Genomic DNA, 17,406 nt, shown 5'->3' on the forward strand with positions numbered 1-17,406 from the left:
TCCCATTGCCATCCTAAGTCCAGGGGCGCAAGTGATATTGATTGACTAATCCCAGCTTATCCTCATAAATGTCTATAGTTGATGGTTGCCGCATTGTGTCTATGGTGATCGGTGAAGACATCTTTCTTTTGTCGTGGAGATGTTCACCTCGTTTTTACCTATTTGCATGGTCGGGCTCCTAGTCACGTTGTTGGTCCTCGTCTGTTGTCTATTATGTTGGGCATTTCCTCTTTTCTTGACCTCTACCTCCACCGTTATCATAGAGTCCCTCCTCATCCTTTGTAGGGACACTAGGACATGGACCATATGTTTATCATTAGGCTTATAATAGATGTATTTGTATGGTAAATGTATGAGTACATCTTTTTTTTTTTAGGAAACTGAAAGGGCCAAGGCTTCTACGTATGAGACCTCTATCTAAATTAATGTGTGGAGAATTTTTCAAACTCGTTTTTATTCGCAAAATGCACTTGTGCCACTCTGTTTGCTTGAGCTTATCTGCTGAATCTGCCAGCCATTCAGCAGTATTTTTCTCTTATAATAAATCAGCGAACAACACTTTCAGTAATGACTTTTCAAACAAACGAACAAGCTTGAACCAAGTGGCATGATCGTGGGCAGCGCGTGCGCTCGGTAAACAGTTTTTTTTTCATTCTCACTAGTACTTTGAGCCTTCATGATATGCCAATGCTTTTGACGGCATTAAAAAAGGGTATATGGATTTATTACAATGTACATACATATTTACTAGTAATAAATACTTATAAACGTAAGAAAGTGCATGTGTACATGATTTGTGCGTGAAAAAGTTCTTGCTTTGAAAATTTATTTTGCACGACAATAGTTTGACGTTAATTTCATCCAACTAGTCAGATCGGACGGTTGACATTCACTGTTGCAATCGCAAAAGTCCATACGGCCCGGCCGCCCCCAAACAAAACCTCACCCTTCTCTTATCCGCCGCAACGGCCGCCCGCCGGCCACCACCTCCACACCCCCCCTCACCGGCGAGATGCTGACCTGCGGCCGCTTCATCTCCTCCTCCGCTGCTACCAGCACCGCATCCTTCTCGCCGTTTCGGACTCTCACCCGCTCCCTCCTTCGCCGCCCCGCTCCCCGCCTCCTCTCCTCTGCCTCCGCCGCCGCCGCCGCCGCCACCGCCGTCGAACCCGACACCAAAGGTAATAGATTTAACCTTCACTCTTCATCTCAACGACGTACAGTTATCTAAGCTTCCGTTTTTCCTTTCAGGCGGCGGTGGCGCGGGAGGTGCTGCTGCTGCGGTGAGGCCGCAGTGGAAGGCGGCGATTGATTTCAAATGGATCCGGGATAACAGGGACGCCGTGGCCGACAATATCCGGAGCCGGAACTCCACCGCCAATCTGGACCTCGTCCTCGAGCTCTACGACCAATACCTCGCACTGCAGAAGGTCTGGGGCTTGCCAATGCCGGAGCTTTTTGTTGAAGCTGTTTTTGCTGTCTGACTGTGCTGCGCTAGATTCGTTGATGATAAGCTTGCGCTGTATAGGGTCAGGTTCTAGTGCGTGGATTTTGACTTGTGCGGCCCAGGGGTATGTACTAGATGGTTGCTCTTTGCTAGGATTTTCCTCTGAGCTTATATTTGAACTGTAGTTTTAGATGTCCTATAATATGACTGATGAACTGGCACGGTTTTATTTCATTAAGTATCTAGTTGGCGTGGCTGTTGCGTCTCCTGTATTTGTCTTGGCAACAGAAGTTTGAAACAGAACTCAAAAGGCTGAACATGGATCAGGAATTCAGGATAGGATATTTGTAATATGATTCAGGTTCTTTTGTCCATTGAATTTCCATTCAATCATACAACACCTGAGTTGCATGCAGATCCAATGTTCACAAAAAATGACTTACAGTACATTTGAAGAAATCAATTGCCCATGAAAGTCAAATCTACGAATTCATACAGACCCTGTACTTTTTATGGAGCTCTCTTTCAGATATACCTTGTTCTGCATTACATTCGGCAACTATTGAATTGCAGTGAACGTGTATATATTCTTTCAATCTTTAGTTGGTTTTGGTTGGCCTTTAACTGTTTTCAGACTGTGCTCTTAGCAATTTATCATTCATGATAACAAAGCTAAGTTGCAAATTTTTTATGATCCTTATGATTCTTGTTCATGTGGTGCACACCTGCCCCTTTAAATGGTTCATTCTAAACTGCTTAAGACATGTGCGATAGTTAGATACAGTAGCTGTCTATATATGCACTTGATGAACACAATTTATTCAGTTCCAGAATGTAATATGGTGGTAACAGAACGATGGCAACAATTCCTAATTATGACAGATGGCAGGAGGTTGAACGGCTCCGAGCTGAAAGAAATGCAGTTGCTAACAAGATGAAAGGGAAACTAGACCCATCTGTACGCCAAGCCCTTGTCGAAGAAGGTAGAATGAGTAGTTTATTCAAGCATGGAGATAAGGATTTACCACTATATTTGTTTTAACCATTTTGAGTTACTACAGGTAAGAACCTGAAAGAGGGGCTTATAGCACTTGAGGAGGATCTTGTTCAGCTGACAGATAAGCTTCAACTTGAAGCTCAAAGTATTCCTAACACTACCCATCCCGATGTTCCTGTTGGGGGTGAGGAAAGCTCTGTCCTCAGGAAAGAGGTAAGTGTTGTTTTATACTTCCTGCTGCCTTTCTACTTTGTACATTTGATAATTTATTTTGATTGAACTGTGTAGGTAGGCAGTCAGAGGAGCTTTAATTTTACAATCAAAGATCATCTTCAGCTGGGGAAGGAACTTGATTTGTTTGACTTTGATGCAGCAGCCGAGGTATTAATTGCGACAACTTTCACTAACACTATATACATTTTATGTTTGGCAACACACTGCAGCAAGTTGTTCAGTAAGATATTTCGGATACACCTAAAAATTCAAACTGCATGATGTCAAGTAAATAAAAAACTCGACCATGGATGACGTCAATTAAATAGATCTAAAATTCTCTGAAAACTTATCTAAGTAAATTTGCCTTGTCTTAGTGAAAGGGTCTGTAGTCTAGTGGCACAATAACCTTAGTAACCTGGGTGTGACTCCCCTGTGGGAGTGAATTTAAACAGGCTTGGGTTAGAAATACCCTTTGTTGGCTGTGTTCCTGAGCTATATGTGTAACCATTTGAGTCGTTTTCAGTGAGATACAAAATGGCCACAGACATGTGTCCTGGGCGCTCAGTGGCATGTCCAAGGCAGCCGACCTTTGGGGTGTTTTTACACCTATGTTTGTTCTTAATGCAATGCCGTGGGGGTTTCCCTCATGTATCGATTTTTTGCTTTTAAGTTTCTATATAAGTAGATTTGTTATTTAGTATTTGTAATAAATGTTTGTACTGTGTTGCACAGGTCAGTGGTTCGAAGTTCTACTACTTAAAGAATGAAGCTGTTTTGTTGGAGATGGCCCTAGTGAATTGGGCTATTTCAGAGGTCTCCAAGAAGGGTTTCACACCACTCATAACTCCAGAGATTGTAAGATCATCTGTTGTTGAGAAATGTGGCTTCCAGCCAAGGGCTCAAAACACTCAGGTATGAACTCTCCTGGTAAGGATGGTATTTAACATTTAGTTATTTTGTATCATAAAATACATGATAATAGCCATTTTAACACATTCTTTGGTCTAGTGACTTGTTTTTATTCTTACATTATGTTTGCATTATCAGCTATTTGGTATTTTGGATTAGACCCTGGAATCACAACATAGTTTCTGTTTTGGGCATTGATGGAGTCGTTGAAACATAATGCTAGCCACTATTTCTATTTTAATATATGTATTAAAAATGACGGTGAAGTTATATTATTATGAAAATGAAATTACCATTTGAGATAAATATATTCATATAATCCAAAAAGATATCATACCCAAATTTTAGAAAATTTGACCACATGCGACCCAAAAATTTCAACCTTGCCTGACTAAAATATTTGATTGCCCGTGATACGTTGCTGTGGTATTATATGCTGTTCCATTTAACCATTTCAGTTCCTTCTAGGTTCCAGATACATTTTTAGGTGTTATTGTTTGACGTGTACTAACATGATTGCTTGCACTTTGCTCTGCAGGTCTACTCAATTGAGGACAGTGATCAGTGTCTCATAGGCACTGCTGAAATTCCTGTTGGAGGCATCCACATGGACTCAATACTTGCTGAATCTGCTTTGCCTTTAAAATATGTAGCATATTCACACTGTTTTCGCACGGAAGCTGGTGCAGCAGGTGCTGCCACTAGGTTGGTCTGTTCTCCTTTTACCTTAGGTTACTGTTTTGCTTATTGATTTATGATGAAGATTTACCATTGTACGAGTGTATATTTGCTTCTATTTTTCGGATGCTTCAAAACTGTGATAAAAGCAAATTTTCACATCCTCTGCATTGCGATTAATTTTACAGTGTGTTTGTTAAGTTGCTAAATTTATCATTTTATTATGAACAGGGGCCTCTATCGGGTACATCAATTTAGCAAGGTTGAAATGTTCATATTCTGTCGGCCAGATGAAAGTGACAAATTGCATGAAGAACTTATTACAATCGAAGAGGATCTTTATGCATCACTCGGACTCCATTTCAAGTGCTTCCTATTCCTTTTAATTTCTGTGCCATGCCCATTTTTGAGACGAAATTCCATGCCACAGCTGTACTAATGCCAGTGCCAACGTTCCCCTTTTATAGAACTCTGGATATGGCAACCGGGGATCTGGGCGCACCAGCCTACCGAAAATTTGACATCGAGGCATGGATGCCAGGCCTAGAGCGATACGGTGAGGTAAGGGGCAAGTTTACCAAGCTTGTATACGTCTTCTCAACATTTCCTTGAATCATGCTGATGATTCCTGATCAAACTTTGCAGATCTCCAGTGCATCAAATTGTACAGACTACCAAAGTAGGCGACTTGGCATCCGTTACCGTCCATCACCCTCGGAGCCTCCGTCAACGAACACCAAGAAAGGGAAGGGAGCTGGCTCAGGCCCTACACAGTTTGTTCACACGCTCAACGCAACAGCAGTGGCGGTGCCTCGTCTGATAGTCTGCATTCTAGAGAATTTTCAGCAGGACGATGGGTCGATTGTGGTTCCAGAGCCACTAAGACCCTATATGGGTGGACTTGAGGTGATCTCCCCAAAATTCGAGTGACCCTCTACAGTCACCCACGGTTGTGCTTGTGGACTTAGAGCTGTCTACAAATATACACTACTGAGTTTTGTGATTGGGGCTCCTGTTTCATAACTAGTCTTATCCCCCCCCCCTGTTTTTGAATAGCACTCTAATCTGCTGGTGCACATTATATTGGCCAACTACTGTAATCTGCATAGCACTACAAACTCATGTGCATGATTTAGCTTTGAGTAAATTGCACTATAGGTCCTTAAACTTTCGATGAACTCCCATCTAGGTCCTCGAACTAAAAAAGATATCATCTGGGACCTGAAACAATCTATCTTTCGCACCAATGATCCAAACCATGCCACGTGCGCGTCGTGAGCTGACGTGGACATGCCACTATGAAGACAAGACTCTGGAGACTCGGGCCTGTTGCCCACTTTGCAAGGCTCCATCTCTCTATCTCACTCCTAAGCTCTCGTCTCTCCTCCTGTGCGTGCAGGAGGCTGTCAGTTTGGGCTCTGATGCGGAAGCGTGCTGGCCACCCGCTGCCGTGCTCTACTCGGGCCTACCAGAACACACAAGTGGCAGAGTTTGTGGCCGCAGCTGCTGGCTTCGCAGTGGTGGCTTGAAGTGCTTGTGGTCAAAGTTCGGTAGTAGGGTCACGGCGGTGCTCGCTAGGGAGGCAGCGTTGAGGAGGGCCACAGGGTGCACTGTTGTGCCAAGGATGAAGGAAGTGTGCTCTCGGACTTGAACATCGGGAAAGGCAGCAGCAGCTTCAACGCAGATCCGGCCGACACAGTTCCTCAACAAATCGACGCGGTAGGGAAGATTAGGGGGGGGGGGGGGGGGACGACATGGACGACAAATCCATGCTAGAACGGTTTGGGTGCTTTAAAACCATCCCCGGAGCAGAGCGCTATGCGAGCCCGTCCTAGCCATGGTAGGGGCCGACGAGGCGAGGTGCTCTTGCGCGCCATAGGTGCTGGACAAAGCATATGGTAACCATGACTTTCTTAAAACAAGATACTATAGATGCAAGTACTCAACTTCACGCACATACAGTCACATCTATATATCTTACAAACGCCCACCCACGGAACAAAATGAGAACATTCAAGAGGTCGGCTGGCACATCTTGATATTGACAATGTAATGTGGTATTATCTACGTATTAATCAAGTATTTGGATGTAGTTATGGTTCATTTTTTAATTGATTATATGCAAAGAAGAAAATTACAAAATAGACTCAGATAAACCTCAATCAATGTATTGATTATTTTTGGGAAGTTGCACACACTGATACAAGAACATTATTATCAAGTACAACTCTTCTGTATTCTAGAAGATGGCACCTCCAATGATGGGTTGCTGCCACAACAAGGAAGGGTTCATGAAAGACATCTGGTTGAATGGCAGCAATTGTTGTTGCTGTAGGAAGGTGGCCGCCAATGGGTTAGCCAGTGCCAATGGGTTAACCTGTAGCAGCTGTTGTTGCTGGTGGTAGGTGGCAGCGGTTGCAACAGCCGACTGAGCAAATGGAAGTGACTGTGGCTGTTGTAGGTATGCAGCGGCGTTCGACACAGCTAGTTGGTTGAATGGAAGTAGCTGTTGCTGTTGAAAGTAGGCGATAGGGTTCACCACGGACTGTTGTAACTGTTGTTGTTGTTGTAGGTATGCAATGGCATTCACCGCAGCCAGTGGGTTTGTAGGAAGTAGCTGTTGCAGCTGCAAGTAGGTGGCAGGGTTTGGAATAGCTAGTTGACTGAGCGCTGGTAGGAACTGTTGTTGTTGTAGTTGCGCTACAATGGTCTGTACTAGTAGGTGAGCCGAGGATTGCTGTTGCAATTGGGCAATTGATTGTTGTAAGATGCTCGCCGCGAGCACTTGTTGTAGCCGATAGGCCTGCACAACTGGGTGTTCATACCCAACAGCAGTAACTGGTGAGCACTGCGGAATGATGAACGCACTTGTAGCACTCACCGTGAGAGCAAGGAGTGCAAGGAGGGCAAATATCTTGGCAGCCATTGTTTCTAAGATGTTGCTAGTGCGTTTCACTTGGCAACTTTCTAATTGCTCTCAATGATATGGGTGGTGGATTAGCTATCGATTTGGGCCAATTTATACAAGTGAGAGTTCATGCATATCTATTCAGATCTCGGAGTTTACTAAAAAATAGATGAGCATGAGATGACATGGCACCTAGTCAACTTCGGTGCTTAGTTATCTATTTTGTTGGATTATATGGTATGTGTTGGCAAGATAGTGTCGATTATGTGCTAGGAAAAAGTGCCCTTTTCTATAGGAGTTCTCTAGATACACGAGGAATGGCATACATGATAACTTCACCTTTATGCATGACAAAGCCTTAGCCACATCATATTTGTTAGACTTTATAAACATGATGAGTATGTAAAATTATGATTTGCTCATGTGAATCGAAGCCTTTATCAACAGAGTTTGTTGTAGCATCGTCCTTATGGTTGAAGTATACAATGTAATTATGTGAGAAGTTATCAACCAGCGAATGATCAATAATGCTGCAAGGCCACGACTCATTGAAGTCTCAGTATGTCTAAAATGCATGCGCATGCAAAGAATCTAAAAAATTGGCATGCGCATGCTCATTACTATCTTGGCCACTACCACATACTCCCTTTGTTCTGGAGCACAATTTAGTTTATTTTTGTGTAAAAGCAAGCTTGTCTAACTTTGAAAAAGTTTTACATTAGTTTTAACAACAAAAATGCACTATCAAGACATAATGACATATGCAACGAAACAAAGTGATGTTCAAGGTTTTTGGTAAATTTCTATGAAATATGTCAAAGTTAGGTAAGATTACCTTAGGGAAAAGATAGAGCAAGTAATAAATTGGAGCGGAGGAGGTATATGTTGAACTCTACCTCTTGACTCAAATAGATGTGCATCTAATTTTCACTAAAGTCAAACTTAAATTATTTCCATATAGTAAGGAGAATGATAAATTTGATGCGGCTTTTGTTCCTTCCACCACCTATGATATGAATCTGCCTTCAATATACAGGTGAAGAGGATAATAGCCAACCTCGTAGCTATTCGAAACAAATATCTCTTTGTGCTCAAAGGCATAGATCCATTCAAGAATAAAAACAACATGGCCATTGACATAAACCTTGCTCAGCTATGCTACAAAAACTCAAGATAAAGGAGACTGAGATGGGTGTTGTGTTGATTTTTTAGGAGAAACACTATAACATCTGGACTTGGAAGTTTCATGAAAACACACTCCTTCATATTCGTTTTCACTAGAACAATGAGCACATTGGTACACATAATTAATTCCTTGGAGTTGACTCAAATATATTTTAGATTTTGTTTCACATGAGTAGAATCTCGTCCGAAAGAATTTGGGGAACATTGGGATAATAACCGTAATCGCTAGGACTAGACAACAAGTTTAGGCTAAGGAAATCTAAAATGGCTGAAGACATTTAAAAATAATAACTTCTATTGACACAAAATTAGAGTGAGACCAATAAAATCTTCATGGCTTGATTTACTATTCCTTGTTCATTTATAAAGGAATGTATTTCATGTTTCTACAATAATTTGCTTTATGGGTGCTCACATAGATATGATAAGATATCTTTTCAACTTTTATATGACATGCGAGTTAAGGTTACATTGATGACAGTGTTACAAACTACCTCTAGTAAACTATCTTGTAGGTAATAAACTTGTTCATTTGTTTAGTTTTAACATTTTAGAACATGAACGTTTTCACATTCAACACATAGATGCAAACTGCAATCCATTGAACTAATCTAGGTGTCATAATGGCACTCTATGTGGGTTCTCTCTGCAGAACAGCAGAATGACGGTGGATGGTTGGTACTTTAATCTCGGGACATTACTTTTGGGTTTTGATAGCTCCACTCTAAATCATATTTTACTAGGTACGGTGTCCATCAGAAAAGATCCTATCTTTCATAATGCTACCTAGCAAAAATGTGAGCTACAATGTTGAGCAGTCAATTTGACGTAGGTTTGATGTCCCTCTGTAAAATTGTCTCTGGCATATTCTTGGGATATTAAACTTCACGTTCATGATAATTTTTTTTGGCATCAAGTATTATACTTTGTTGTTAATTGTTAATGATAGGGTCTAGTTGATTTAATGCCCTTGGCCTTGTCAAGTTCGTGGGCTCCAATTATTTCCTTATTTTTCTACAATATTATGGAGTCTTGCATAATTTTGCTCCAAGATAAAAACATATGCACCAAATATTTACTAGAAACAATAATTAAGAGGTGTGACTTTGCATATCAACTTTGCACGCATATATACGTTTACTCATGAATTTCTATTATGTTTTCCTTTGTGTACATGTATCTGACTTCAAAGATATTCGTCAAAGCATATGTGGCCATGACTTTCTTAAAACAAGATATTGTAGATGCAAGTACTCAACTCCACGCAAGTACTCAACTCCACGCAAGTACTCAACTCCACGCACATACAGTCACATCTATATATCTCACAAACACCCACACACAGTACCAAATGAGAAAATTCAAGGGGGTTGGCTGGCACATCTTGATATTGACAATGTAATGTCGTATTGTCTACGTATTAATCAAGCATTTGGCTGTAATTATGGTTCATTTTTTAATTGATTATATACAAAGAAGAAAATTACGGAATAGACTCAGATAAATCTCAATCAATGTATTGATTATTTGTGAGAAGTTGCACACGCTGATACAAGAACATTGTTATCAAGTACAACTCTTTTGTATTCTAGAAGATGGCACCTCCAACGATGGGTTGCTGCCACAACAAGGAAGGGTTCTTAAAAGACATCTGGTTGAATGGCAGCAATTGTTGTTGCTGCAGGAAGGCGGCAGCCAATGGGTTAGCCAGTGCCAATGGGTTAACCGGTAGCAGCTGCTGTTGCTGGTGGTAGGTGGCAGCGGTTGCAACAGCCGACTGGGCAAATGGAAGCGGTTGTGGCTGTTGCAGGTATGCAGCGGTGTTCGGCACAGCTAGTTGGTTGAATGGAAGTAGCTGTTGCTGTTGTAAGTAGGCGGCAGGGTTTGCCACGACTAGTTGACTGAGCGCTGGCAGGATCTGTTGTAACTGTTGTTGTTGTGGTAGGTATGCAATGGCATTCGACGCAGCCAATGGGTTTGTAGGAAGTAGTTGTTGCAGCTGCAAGTAGGCGGTAGGGTTCGGAATAGCTAGTTGACTGAGCACTGGTAGGAACTGTCGTTGTTGTCGTTGCGCTACAATGGTCTGTTCTAGTAGGTGAGCCGAGGATTGCTGTTGCAATTGGGCAATTGGTTGTTGTAAGATGCTCGCCGCGAGCACCTGTTGTAGCCGATAGGCCTGCACAACTGGGTGTTCATACCCCGTAGCAGTAATCGGTGAGCACTGCGGAATGATGAACGCAGTTGTAGCACTCACTAAGAGAGCAAGGAGTGCAAGGAGGGCAAATATCTTGGCAGCCATTATTTGCTAGTGCGTTTCACTTGGCTTGTTTCTGATTGCTCTCAATGATATGGGTTGTGGATTAGATATTGATTTGGTCCTATTTATATAAGTGAGAGTTCATGCATATCTATTCAGATCTCAGAGTTTACTAAAAAGCGGATTAGCTTCAGATGACATGGCACCTAGTCAACTTCGGTGCTTAGTTATCTATTTTGTTGGATTATATGGTATGTGTTGGCAAGATAGTGTCGACTATGTGCTGTGAAAAAGTGCCCTTTTCTATAGGAGTTCTCTAGATACACGAGGAATGACATACATGATGACTTCACTTTTAAGCATGACAAAGCCTTAGCCACATCATATTTGTTAGACTTTATAAACATGATAAGTATGTAAAGTTATGACTTGCTCATGTGAATCGAAGCCTTTATCAATAGACTTTGTTGTAGCATCATAGTTATGGTTGAAGTATACGTTGTAATTATGTGAGAAGTTGTCCAACAGCGAATGAACATTAATGTTGCAAGGCCATGGCTCATTGAAGTCTCAGTACGTCCAAAATGCATGCACATGCAAAGAATGTAAAAAATTTGCATGCTCATTACTATCTTGGCCACTGCCACACACTCCCTTTGTTCTAGAGAACAATTTAGTTTATTTTTGTGTAAAAGCAAGCTTGTCTAACTTTGAAATAGTTTTAAATTTGTTTTAACAACAAAAATGCACTATCAAGACATATACAATGAAGAATTCAATGAAACAAACTTGATGTTCAAGGTTTTTGGTAAATTTCTATGAAATATGTCAAAGCTAGGTAAGTTTACCTTAGGGAAAAGCTAGAGCAAGTAATAAATTGGAGCGGAGGGGGTATATGTTGAACTCTACCTCTTGACTCAAATAGATGTGCATCTAATTTTCACTAAAGTCAAACTTAAATTATTTCCATATAGTAAGGAGAATGATAAATTTGATGCGGCTTTTGTTCCTTCCACCACCTATGATATGAATCTGCCTTCAATATACAGGTGAAGAGGATAATAGCCAACCTCGTAGCTATTCGAAACAAATATCTCTTTGTGCTCAAAGGCATAGATCCATTCAAGAATAAAAACAACATGGCCATTGACATAAACCTTGCTCAGCTATGCTACAAAAACTCAAGATAAAGGAGACTGAGATGGGTGTTGTGTTGATTTTTTAGGAGAAACACTATAACATCTGGACTTGGAAGTTTCATGAAAACACACTCCTTCATATTCGTTTTCACTAGAACAATGAGCACATTGGTACACATAATTAATTCCTTGGAGTTGACTCAAATATATTTTAGATTTTGTTTCACATGAGTAGAATCTCGTCCGAAAGAATTTGGGGAACATTGGGATAATAACCGTAATCGCTAGGACTAGACAATAAGTTTAGGCTAAGGAAATCTAAAATGGCTGAAGACATTTAAAAATAATAACTTCTATTGACACAAAATTAGAGTGAGACCAATAAAATCTTCATGGCTTGATTTACTATTCCTTGTTCATTTATAAAGGTATATATTTCATGATACTACAATAATTTGCTCTATGGGTGCTCACATAAATATGATAAGATATTTTTTCAACTTTTATATGACATGCGAGTTAAGGTTACATTGATGATAGTGTTACAAACTACCCCTAGTAAATTATCTTGTAGGTAAACTTGTTCATTTGTTTAGTTTTAACATTTTAGAACATGAACGTTTTCACATTCAACACTGTTGATGGTGGTTAACGTCAACTTTCATTAGAACTTTAAACCCAAAAGAAAACATGAAAACACACCAGTCTAGGGTTTTAACTGACAATTTCCACGAGTTTCGCATATTCTGTATTTTCTAGGGTGAATTTCATGAAAGCCGAAAAGAGGGATTCTAGTGCAAAATAAACACGAAACTTATCCACCACGGCAACATCGCAAACGGGACGTGGGAAGACTCTGGAAGACACCCAAAGAGCCAGGGGGGCAGAGGCCGCCAGGTGGGGCCGGCCGGCCCCACCCTAGCGCCGGCCGGTGCCCTCTACAAGGGTTTCGGCCCCCCTTCTGGAAGCTTCCTCCAGGGCCTACGATGAGTCATCTTGGCCTTTGGTTAAATCGGTTTGATCCTGCGGCGCACGTCGATCCAACCGGGATATAAATAAAGTGGCAGACCCCCCTCCCTGAGGGCACCACATTATGGAGATGTAGAGGCGTCCCTCGAATGGATGACCTCTCACCTCTAGAGAATTAGGGCTAGACTTTCCAATGTAGTAGATTAGTTCTAGTTGAGAGTTAGCGAGAGCGGCGCTACGCCCGGGTTCTGGAGGAGTCTTCGGAGGAGTCATCAGAGTTCTGGTATATCTTTGTATCCTTGCTTTAATATATTTTTTCTTCTCTATTTACTTTTATGCATTACATTTGATTGGTTAGTATAGTTGTTATACTTTAGCATAGGATCTCCGCTCGCATCGGGTGCTCTAATTATTAATTGTGACTAGAGTAGTAGTTTGTAGTAGAGACATGGTGTCTAGACTATAGGTTACCTGAGATTGCACCCAGTTCTACGGATAGTTGTGGTAGCCCCAGGTGGTGACAGCCCTGACGGCCAACGTATTCCACCACATTTGGATTGGTGTTGTAGGACCGTAGTCAGATCATCCTAGCCCCCTTCTCATCTGTCTGTGGCTAAGTGCTCTGATGTCCCGAAGTGTTATTGTGTGATTGCTTTACCTACCATGAATTAGTTATTATAGAACCCTAGTAATAGAGAAGTATTTGGGAACCTTAAACTCTCCCGTTGTTCTATCACTTTAGCTATCTACTCTTTTATCATAAGAATTCTCGGGTGTGTGTCATATATGCATAATTCCTATCATCGGTTACTTACCCCTACTTAAGTCTAGTTGGTGTATTAGTTAGTAGATACATGATGGTGAACTATCAATATCTTTATTCATTGTTTCCCAGTGGTAAGATATAAATAACGATACCTGGAATACTCCTAGTAAAATGCTACAATGGTTTTCTGCGCGCTTGCAGAATCCTTCATATTTTAACTGTGCATAAGAAATACCAACAAACACCAAGATGCAAACTGCAATCCATTGAACTAATCTAGGTTTCATAGTGGCACTCTATGCGGGTTCTCTCTGTAGAACAGCGGTGGATGGTTGGTACTTTAATCTCAGGACATTACTTTTGGGTTTTGATAGCTCCACTCTAAATCATATTTTACTGGGTACGGTGTCCATCAGAAAAGATCCCATCTTTCATAATGCTACCTAGCAAAAATGTGAGCTACAGTGTTGAGCAGTCAATTTGACGCAGGTTTGGTGTCCCTCTGTAAAATTGTCTCTGGCATATTCGTGGGATATTAAACTTCACGTTCATGATAAATTATTTTGGCATCAAGTTTAATACTTTGTTGCTAATTGTTAATGATAAGGTGTAGTGTATTTAGTGCCCTTGGCCTTGTCAAGTTCGTGGGCTCCAATTATTTCCTTATTTTTCTACAATATTATGGCGTCTTGCACAATTTTGCTCCAAGATAAAAACATATGCACCAAATATTTACTAGAAACAATAATTAAGAGGTATGACTTTGCATATCAACTTTGCACGCATATATATGTTTACTCATGAATTTCTATTATGCTTTCCTTTGTGTACATGTATCTGACTTCAAAGATAATGGTCAAAGCATATGTGGCCATGATTTTCTTAAAACAAGATACTATAGATGCAAGTACTCAACTCCATGCACATACAGTCACATCTATATATCTCACAAACACCCACGCACAGAACCAAATGAGAACATTCAAGGTTTGGCTGGCACATCTTGATATTGACAATGTAATGTCGTATTGTGTACGTATTAATAAAGCATTTGGCTGTAATTATGGTTCATTTTTAATTGATTATATACAAAGAAGAAAATTATGGAATAGACTCAGATAAATCTCAATCAATGTATTGATTATTTCCGAGAAGTTGCACACGCTGATACAAGAATATTGTTATCAAGTACAACTCTTTTGTATTCTAGAAGATGGCACCTCCAACGATGGGTTGCTGCCACAACAAGGAAGGGTTCTTAAAAGACATCTGGTTGAATGGCAGCAATTGTTGTTGCTGCAGGAAGGCGGCAGCCAATGGGTTAGCCAGTGCCAATGGGTTAACCGGTAGCAGCTGCTGTTGCTGGTGGTAGGTGGCAGCGGTTGCAACAGCCGACTGGGCAAATGGAAGCGGTTGTGGCTGTTGCAGGTATGCAGCGGTGTTCGGCACAGCTAGTTGGTTGAATGGAAGTAGCTGTTGCTGTTGTAAGTAGGCGGCAGGGTTTGCCACGACTAGTTGACTGAGCGCTGGCAGGATCTGTTGTAACTGTTGTTGTTGTGGTAGGTATGCAATGGCATTCGACGCAGCCAATGGGTTTGTAGGAAGTAGTTGTTGCAGCTGCAAGTAGGCGGTAGGGTTTGGAATAGCTAGTTGACTAAACGCTGGTAGGAACTGTTGTTGTTGTAGTTGCGCTACAATGGTCTGTACTAGTAGTTGAGCCGAGGATTGCTGTTGCAATTGGACAATTGGTTGTTGTAAGATGCTCGCCGTGAGCACCTGTTGTTGCCGATAGGCCTGCACAATTGGGTGTTCATACCCCGCAGCAGTAACCGGTGAGCACTGCGGAATGATGAACGCACTTGTAGCACTCACTAGGAGAGCAAGGAGTGCAAGGAGGGCAAATATCTTGGGAGCCATTGTTTCTATGATGTTGCTAGTGCGTTTCACTTGGCTTGTTTCTGATTGCTCTCAATGATATGGGTGGTGGATTAGATATGGATTTGGGCCTATTTATACAAGTGAGAGTTAATGCATATCTATTCAGATCTCGGAGTTTACTAAAAAAATGGATGAGCTTCAAATGACATGGCACCTAGTCAACTTCGGTGCTTAGTTATCTATTTTGTTGGATTATATGGTATGTGTTGGCAAGATAGTGTCGACTATGTGCTGTGAAAAAGTGCCCTTTTCTATAGGAGTTCTCTAGATACATGAGGAATGACATACATGATGACTTCACTTTTATGCATGACAAAGCCTTAGCTGCATCATATTTGTTCTACTTTATAAACATGATAAGCATGTAAAGTTATGACTTGCTCATGTGAATCAAAGTGTAATGCCCTGGATAGGAACACTACCGCCGAAGGCTTCCAACAACATCTAAATTTTATTATGTTTGCAAATCATTTAAAATTTTGGCAGAGTTTCCCTAGTATTTTGGGCATCTAAACAGGTAAATCACGTTACAATGACGATATAATCACCCAACAATATCTTGTTAAGCATCCTAACCAACCATTAAGCAACCTCTTGTTAAGCTAAACATATGTAAACTAGGTGTTTGTATCATGAAGGTGCTACTCCCGGTTCCCATGCATGCTGTTGTCATTTGGTACCTAAAAACCAAATAAACACAAGGGTGAGTAAAAACACTTGGTAAGTGCAATTAGAACCGAAAGAAGAAATTCAACGTTGTCCATGAACAAAATATCAGAATATCCATAGACAATAGTTTATGTGTGAAATAGATTAACTTGAAACCTTAGCATTTACCGGTAAAGCCAAGCAAGTGGGGCCAACATAAGAACCAAATTGCACCTCCGGATAAACAGGCACCAGAATTGAATGTAAAAGAAATCAAGAAACTTGAACTTGAATATAAAAAGCAAATTGCACATGTGGATCCACCGGAACAGGAATTGAATTTAAAGGAACAATCGAAACTTGAATTACATAGCACACGTGAAACAACTAAATCAATTGAAAACTCAACAATAGGCATAAGCCCATCCATAGGTTCCTCATGCACTTTCCTTAAGGGCTTGTTAAGTTTGGCGAGAATCCAGCATTCTTGCCACCCTCGGTAACAGCGCTTCCCAAACCTGAGGAGCAAACTGCCTTAGAAACTCAATTAAACCTCTCAGTCGAACCCTAATATGTGAATTCTCATATTTTTAGAAGACCCAATAAAATTTGAGTTCCTCGCTGCTTTGACCATAACTCTCAATTCTGTTATCCAAATTCAGCAAATAAATACATGTCAGACATGTACAGAAAATTTTCTATAATTTGGTTTAGAAATCCAGGACCAATTCTGTCTCTGAATACCTCGAAAATAGATCCCCATTAGTCTAACGTTTTCTATTCCTCCTCTTTCTTGCCTGTCACACCCCTCGCCGCCAACGCTTACGCCGTCGACGTGAGCGATTAAGAGATACAGATCGGGCGAGGAACGCCGGCGAGGAATCTTCCTCTGCCTTGCGTGTTCTATTTTTCAATGTCTGGATGATTGTTCCCCTCCACGGGTTGGGCACTTATGTGCCAGATACAGAGTTGGCCTTGGGCCCACAAGTCATACACTAGAATTGAAAACGTAAAACACAGCTACACTTCTTCTATGCGATGGTGTCTTCTTGGTATTCTCTTTCTGCTATTTCCCTTTGCCTCCGCGACGACAGTGGCCTCCCAGGATCTACGCGCCAGCAGTAGCTAGCTAGCCTTGCTACTTCCCAGCAGCTTCACGTACTTAGCAGCACCAAGATTAGATGAAAGCAACTCACGGGAAAACAATAACTAAAGTAGCAACTGAGATACAGAAGCAAGGATGCCTTTCTTTTTATGATCTAAATTTAACGGTGGTTCCTCCTAAATTCATCCAACCTCCAGACAAAACATGTTAGTAGTAAAATGAATTCGCTTCGACGAGATCCACA

General features: G+C 41.2%; 4 protein-coding genes across 5 annotated transcripts; 1 reads left to right on the forward strand and 3 right to left on the reverse strand.

Annotated features, from left to right (window-relative positions):
* Positions 921 to 5,419, forward strand: LOC8074400 (serine--tRNA ligase, chloroplastic/mitochondrial). 2 transcript variants are annotated; one of them, XM_002449796.2, is made up of 10 exons: positions 921 to 1,181; positions 1,252 to 1,430; positions 2,337 to 2,430; positions 2,509 to 2,657; positions 2,733 to 2,825; positions 3,393 to 3,572; positions 4,108 to 4,274; positions 4,479 to 4,613; positions 4,715 to 4,808; positions 4,893 to 5,419. In XM_002449796.2, exons 1-10 carry the CDS (start codon positions 1,013 to 1,015, stop codon positions 5,175 to 5,177), a joined length of 1,545 nt encoding a protein of 514 aa, XP_002449841.1. In that variant the 5' UTR covers positions 921 to 1,012; the 3' UTR covers positions 5,178 to 5,419. The 2 variants fall into 2 exon arrangements, with proteins under 2 accessions (XP_002449841.1, XP_021317886.1); XM_021462211.1 differs by lacking the exon at positions 921 to 1,181 and having other exon boundaries at positions 1,301 to 1,430; positions 2,330 to 2,430.
* LOC8066721 (kafirin PSKR2-like) lies at positions 6,395 to 7,257 on the reverse strand. The gene has a single exon (XM_002451068.2). It carries the CDS (start codon positions 7,171 to 7,173, stop codon positions 6,487 to 6,489), a length of 687 nt encoding a protein of 228 aa, XP_002451113.1. The 5' UTR covers positions 7,174 to 7,257; the 3' UTR covers positions 6,395 to 6,486.
* On the reverse strand, positions 9,837 to 10,692 carry LOC110435706 (kafirin PSKR2-like). Its single transcript, XM_021461651.1, has one exon. It carries the CDS (start codon positions 10,637 to 10,639, stop codon positions 9,929 to 9,931), a length of 711 nt encoding a protein of 236 aa, XP_021317326.1. The 5' UTR covers positions 10,640 to 10,692; the 3' UTR covers positions 9,837 to 9,928.
* LOC8074401 (kafirin PSKR2-like) lies at positions 14,586 to 15,462 on the reverse strand. The gene has a single exon (XM_021461157.1). It carries the CDS (start codon positions 15,386 to 15,388, stop codon positions 14,678 to 14,680), a length of 711 nt encoding a protein of 236 aa, XP_021316832.1. The 5' UTR covers positions 15,389 to 15,462; the 3' UTR covers positions 14,586 to 14,677.

Source organism: Sorghum bicolor, chromosome 5, assembly GCF_000003195.3.
Source record: "Sorghum bicolor cultivar BTx623 chromosome 5, Sorghum_bicolor_NCBIv3, whole genome shotgun sequence".
Classification (NCBI taxonomy): Eukaryota; Viridiplantae; Streptophyta; class Magnoliopsida; order Poales; family Poaceae; genus Sorghum; species Sorghum bicolor.